Source organism: Benincasa hispida, chromosome 10 (assembly GCF_009727055.1).
Source record: "Benincasa hispida cultivar B227 chromosome 10, ASM972705v1, whole genome shotgun sequence".
In the NCBI taxonomy this organism is placed as follows: domain Eukaryota; kingdom Viridiplantae; phylum Streptophyta; class Magnoliopsida; order Cucurbitales; family Cucurbitaceae; genus Benincasa; species Benincasa hispida.
Window position 1 is genome coordinate 2,180,621 of NC_052358.1, and position 6,887 is coordinate 2,187,507.

At 27.0% G+C, this 6,887-nt stretch overlaps 1 protein-coding gene across 1 annotated transcript; it reads right to left on the reverse strand.

The window, feature by feature from the left end:
• Nucleotides 1-224: 224 nt before the first annotated feature.
• Nucleotides 225-5,090, reverse strand: LOC120087641 (AT-hook motif nuclear-localized protein 9-like). The gene is made up of 6 exons (XM_039044481.1): nucleotides 4,705-5,090; nucleotides 3,724-3,791; nucleotides 2,364-2,498; nucleotides 2,047-2,190; nucleotides 614-684; nucleotides 225-316 (listed from the first exon to the last, which is right to left on the reverse strand). Exons 1-5 carry the CDS (start codon nucleotides 5,039-5,041, stop codon nucleotides 646-648), a joined length of 723 nt encoding a protein of 240 aa, XP_038900409.1. The 5' UTR covers nucleotides 5,042-5,090; the 3' UTR covers nucleotides 225-316; nucleotides 614-645.
• Nucleotides 5,091-6,887: the final 1,797 nt, after the last annotated feature.

Genomic DNA, 6,887 nt, shown 5'->3' on the forward strand with positions numbered 1-6,887 from the left:
CAGAGACCAAAGTAAACATTTTTTAAAAGTTGAAGGGACTAAAACAGATATTTCTAAAAGTTTAGAGATCAAGATAGAACAAAACTCAAATTTCGGAGATCCTATTAATTGAAAAAACAACAATAATAAAAGAGTTGGTCTAGAAAATGGAAAACTTGATTACAAATTCACCAAACAGAATTTTAACAACGAACTTTTTACTTTCTAATATTCAAACGTTTGTGTGTGAGAGGAGAATAAAGAGAAGCAAAACGGTGACGTTTGGTGGTTTAGAGCGAGGAGATGGGATCATTATAGATTGCTTCTTCTTCAGTGCCTGCGTGAGGATTCAAGTAATTACTCCTCTCAAATTTATTATAATATTATGATTTAAATACTACTTTTATTACATTCAATTTGTTCTATCTATATTTTCAAAATATTCATTTTAGTAAGAAATTACTATTTTGATCCTTTGATTTTCATTTTACTTTTTTTCTTCTACTTTTCATGTTAAAATTATTAAAATATAGAAATTAAATTGAGACAAATTTAAAAGTATATAGACTAAATCGAACTTTTCTAGAGTTGTATTTAAATCTATTATTATAATAGCACAGAAATAGAATAATACCTGCTGGCTGACTGCTCCATTTTTTTAAAACTCTATTGCTCTATTTTTTGCTTGAAACTTCCCACAATTATCTGTTAACAATCGGTAAAATTCAGTATACTACAATCATAATTTCAATCAAACGCAGGAGTAAATATATATATATATATATATATTGGAAGAGGTAAAATTTTACATTATAGTGTTTTTAATACATATTTAAAGATTTAAGGGAAAAATGGGAGAGAATAATGCTTTAAGATCTCAACAATTTTTATATTAATTTTTAAATCTAAGACTAGCTAGCTAGGATATTTTTAATCATGTAGTGATTAGAGTATCATGGGATTTAAAATTTCATCATCAAGTAACACAGATACCAAATCAGATCAAACAAGAGTGGACAGATCATATATGTAAATGTTTTATCTAATTAAAAATACATTCCAATATTTATGATTAGTTTCTAATGGTATTTGACTGCCTACTAAAAAGAATAGTATTTTTAAAATTTTGGAAAAGAATACTTAAAAGTACTGTTAGAAAAATTAATTGAAAGAGAGGTCTTTATTAGTGACTATTTTCTTTTTCTAGTACGGATGAAATTGAAAAATTATCATAAATAACCTTTTTAGTTTCATCATTCACGATTAATATGCTTTTTGAAAACTTGTTGAAATAATTTTTTTTGGTGTTTTTCAACCGTGATTTGTATAAAAAGTTCAAATTTTCAACTTATATATAAATATTTATTCTTTTGAGCTTTCTCGATGAAATCTCAATCTAATTTTGACCAGGATGAGGATCAAGATTCACATAATTTTCCCAAATCTTACTTAATTTTACCGATCTTTCCAAAATTTAAAAATGACACATTCAAACATCATAGAATTTAGAGAAATTTGAAATGATAATTGGTAAATCAATTTAAAAATTTGTGAAAATATAAATTGGGTATAAGATTTGCAAAATTACAAAAGATTTTATATAAAATTTGGGAGGAAAAAATTTGAAAAAAGAGAAGAGAGTTGTATGAGATTTGGAAATATTGTATAATATTAGAAAAAATTATATGGGTCTCGGTGTTCATCTTGGACAAAAAATCACCGAAAAATATGACCTCGTTGTTATTCTCGAACAAAATTGTACTGAGAAAACCCAAAACAATGAATAGTTAGATATAAGATGAAAATTTTATTTTCTTTTATTCAAATCTCGGTATTGATATTGATGAAGAAAGACCGATGAAAAATACTATTTGAACGAATTTTTAAAAAGAAGGCTAATTATGAAAGGTGAAACGCAAAAGAAAAGGTTATTTCTTACCATTTATAAAATTACTTTCTAAGTTGCCCTAATATATGTTGGAGCTTTGTATAATTCTATTTTAATAATAGACTAAACTTGCAATAGTAAAAAATGGAAATAGAAATGAAAAAGAAAAAAGAAGGTACCTGAATGGGAGTGGCAGCTATAAGTGAAGAGGCGATGATGCCACCAAAGACTTGACCGTCAGGTTTTGAAAATGAAATTGAGATTCGTTTCATTTGATCTCCTCCAAAAAACCATCCTGATAGTTGTAAAATCTCAAATGTACCCTACACAATGGTTATCAAACGAAATTAAAAAAAAAACAATATTTTTAAAACGGCTAATTTTGTTGATAAAAAAGTAATATAAATTTGAAAAATAAGAAATAAATAAACGAAAAACGTTACCAAAATAATTAGAGTTTAATGTTTCAATGAAAAAGAATATATAAGAACAAGACCTCGAATCTAATTGTTGAGGCTAGTGTAGAACCAGGTTTGTGGATAATAACGGTCGAAACTAAACCAACGGCAGAGATGATGCAGATTGCTCGAGGACCTGGCACTGAAAATGTTGATATTCTATCCACAATATCCTGCCACACATTTATATTAACCTTATAAATATTGTTTCAACTATGTTTATTTACTTTGTTATTCACTCATAACCATCTTTTAAAAGGAAAATTTTCAAAATAGAAAAATAAGGAAAATTATTTATAAAAAAAATAGTAAAATTTAATTTTCTTTGATAGAAATTGATAGAGATTGAGAAGTTTATCAATATTTGTCAATGATAAAAACTAATAGAAATCTATCATTACTATATGATAAACGTTGATAGAAATTTATTAGTGTCTATTATTTTTTTTTTTTTGCTATTTTTGTAAATAGTGTGACATTTTTTCTATCGAAAAAGATTTTCTTTTTAAAAAGTTAATCTAAATTTTAAAAACTAAATCTAAGTGATTTTTACGATTTTTTTTCTTTTTTAAATTTAAATGAGAATTCAAATGAAACTAAAAGAAAGGTAAAATCCTTTAGTAAAAGAATGAGATAAAATGAGCATAAATAATAAAAATGAAAAATTAAAGATGAAATTGTTATTAAACGAAGTTTTAGTTTTTAAAACTTAATTTAAATTTTGAAAACATTATTGGAAGTAAATAACAACACAAAGAGTTAGTGTTTATAAGTTGAATTTTAGAAAATGAAAAATCTAATGGTTAATATAGTTGGCTAGCATTTTACACTCAATGGTTTAGAAGCCAGAAGATCATATAACTATCTATTAGTAACAAAAGTAACTAAATAAATAATAATTACATCGATTAAAATACCAATTTAATCCCATATCTTAAAATATATTGAATTTTAGTCTTTATGCTTTCAATAAATTTTAAATGCAGTCATAGATACTACTAGTTTATAGTTGACTTTTTCAAAAAGTTTTATTTGGTCGATTTTGAAAACATATTCACATACTATTTTTTTAAAATAATAATTATTATTATTGAACCAAATTTAGTAAAAATTAACATTATTATTATTATTTAACCAATTTTAGTAAAAATTAACATCAAATGACCAAATTTAAGATTTATTGAAATTACATGACTAAAATTGGATAAATGAAAAATACATGATCTAAAATTGAACAAACTTTAAAGTATAAAGGCTAAAATGGTATTTTAACGAAATTAGATTTAATAAACTTTTTATAGTTTTTGATTTAAACTATGGGTTATAAATATTATTATATTTAATTTAATATATATTTTTTAGTACATTATATTTAATAATTAAACCATATATACTTACCTCTCCCGGTGCAACAAGAACAACATGAGGGGTAAAACTTCCGCCAGCTGGGTCCCATGCATAACCGCCTTCAAATCAATATAACAAACTATTAATTAATATAATAATTTCTAAACTAAAATGAGACTTTCCCCCATTCTTATTCCAAGGTTGTTCAAATTATTAATATTAAAAATAAAAGAAAAATAAATATAAAAGAACAAGAAAAGGAAAAAAAAAAAAACTTGATTGTCATTAACCTAAAAATAATTCGAATAGCTAAAATTAAAAACCATAACCGTTCTTTAATAAACATTTTAGCGTCCTTTAATAAACATTTTAGATTTTGTACTTTAAATTTTCTATTTTAGTCCGATATTTTAATAATTCTTAAATTTAGTCCTTTTATTAATTATTGGCTATTTTTTAAAGAACATTTTTATTATAAATTTGGGAAATAAATACATATTCCTTACATAAAATTATTATTATTATTTACTCAAATTAATAAAATGTCAGGTTTTTTTTCATAAAGTAACATTCAAGATTTTATTCCACCTCAATTGTTATTTTAAAGGATAATTTTAGTTTCCATATTTTGAGGTTTGTTCAACTTTAGTTCCTATATTTTCAATTTATATATTTTTATTTCTTAAACTTTCAATAAATCCCAAAGTGAGGGTAAAGTTAATTTTTTATCAAAAATAGGTTAAATAACAACAATAATTTTTATGTAAGAAAATAGATATATGAATATATTTTTAAAATTAGTAGTAAAAAATGCTAATAGAAAATATATATATATATTTTTTAACATCAACAATAAATTAGTAATAAAACTAAGTTTAAAGAAGAATAGAAAGAAAAGAAAAGAAAAGAAAAGAAAAAGAAAAGAAAAAGAAAAGAAACCGACGGTTACATGCGCTTTTCACGGCGGCGACGAGCGACTGAAAGAAAAAGACAAACCGATCGACGGAATTGAAAGTTGAACCCTATACATACCTAACGGTGCGAGAAGCTGCAATTTACCGCGGCCAGGCCGGCGGCCAAGACGGCGTTTCGAAATGGTTTGTGAATCAGCGGACGAAGCAAAGCTCTGCTGCGGCGGAAGTTTCCGATCGACGGCGTCGTTTTTCCTCGGCCTTCCTCTTTTTTTTTTCTTCGAAATTATCTCCTCGTCGGCCGATTCACTAAGTTTCTTTTCCTCGACGATTTCGCCACTACCGTTCGACCTCTGTTCGTCGTCCGCCGCCGTATAATTCTCGAGATTATTAATGTCTTGCTGATTCTCCGGACATTCACATTTCACAGTGAAATTTCTGCCATTTTGAGGCTCCATGGAAAAGAACTTCAAGAATGAATAGTTTATTAGTTACCAGAGAAATGCTCTGTTTTGCAGACTGCAATGACGATCATCAATTATAGATTCAATTTTCTTTATTTGGTAGGTTTTATTAATTTTTTTGAGGAAATTTATTTGGTAGGTTTTAAATAATAATGTTTTTTAGTGCAAGATAATAATGTTTTGAAAAAATAAAAATATTTGTAGAAAAATTTAAAAGGTCACTGAAATTGTACCCCTAAATAGTGTAGTAGTAGTGTAATTTTGGAAAATATTAACCAAAAAAAAAAAAGGAAGAAAATTTGAAAAATATTTGCAAAAATAAGATTATTATATGTTTTTATTATTTCAATCTGAAGCCTCTTAATTTATTATTCTTATTATTACGGTAACATTTCGAATTTCAGAAAAAATTAAGTTAATTATCTAAAATTATTGAGTTTAAATTTCCCCTCATTTGTTGGGTTAAATTGAAATAATGAATTTTTTTTATTGATTAAATTGAATTTAATTGATTAGATATTCGAACTTATTAGAATTTTGTTTTCCTTTGATTTTGGATTTTAAGGCCAACTTTAAAAAAAATTAAGAGATAATTAATTTCATGGGGTTTAATTGATTTAAATATTTGGAAGGATTTAATTTGTATCTAGATCTTATGCCTTTTAATTTTGGTTTTTGAAGCAAGATAAATTGAAAAGTTAATTGATTTCTAAATTTAATAGAATCTTTGGAGATTTTGGAAATATTTTGATAAAATATTTTATTTATTTTTCAAAATTTGAAAAAAAATAAAAGAATTGAGATTTTTTTTTTCAAAATCAAATGAGAGTGAAAAGAGATAAAAAAATTGGGGAGAAAACAATTCGATTCTTCAGCGACAACTTCCACAAAATTATCAATTCCGGATTTTGAACCGTTGGATCGTGCTCAAATTTGGTCAGTCTGTTCGAGACATATAGAATTTCATTTTGAACGGCTGGATCATTGTTTGAAACCTAGTTTGTTCATAATCGCTGCTGAATAAAATCTGTAAAACTAGAAATTCCCTCACTCTCGCAAACCCTCTTCATGCAAAACCCTCACTACTAGTCACGAGCCTAAACAATTTATGTCATCTGACAGCAACACCCGCTACCTATCTATGGTAGCCACGGCTGCCCGATCTTTGGCGGAATCTTGAGAAAAATCTTGGATTCAAGATTTGGAAGTTTTGTGGCATTGACCATCAAGCTAGAGACCATTTTTTGTTTTGCAGAAAATTGGTAAAGATCGGTAAGTTTTGGGTAAGTTGTTGGTTGGTTATTCTTTTGGATTAAGAGTAATAGTGGAAAAATCAAGATATTGATTTCGGATTTAATTCTTGATCAGATTGGCTAATTGAATCAAGTTTTGGAATTTGTCTTGGACCAAGCCACAACTTTGGGTTGATTCAAGTTTTTCAAAGGTTTTAAAGAATTATTTGCGTGGACTTTTGTGACCAAGTTGAGGTAAGTGGTATTATTACTGGTGCCTTTGTGCCAGGCGACCTAGTCTAAAATTATAAAGTTAACTGATGGACTCTTGAAGCATGATTTTGTCATTATGTTTTACTTGTTTCATGTCAATTATAAGTATTATAAGCATGTTCGAATTTATAATCAATACTGATATTATGTATGTGATGCATGAATAGACCAGTAGAGCGGTTTATTGTCTCGCCTTGATGCATGTTTTATTTCAGAAGACCTACGGGTCTAGCTTCATGTTTGACGGTTTGCCTACGGACCGTTAGACATGCGATGTTATTATCATATTTGACGGTGTGCCTACGGGCCACTAGACATGCGTGAGCTGACAAGTT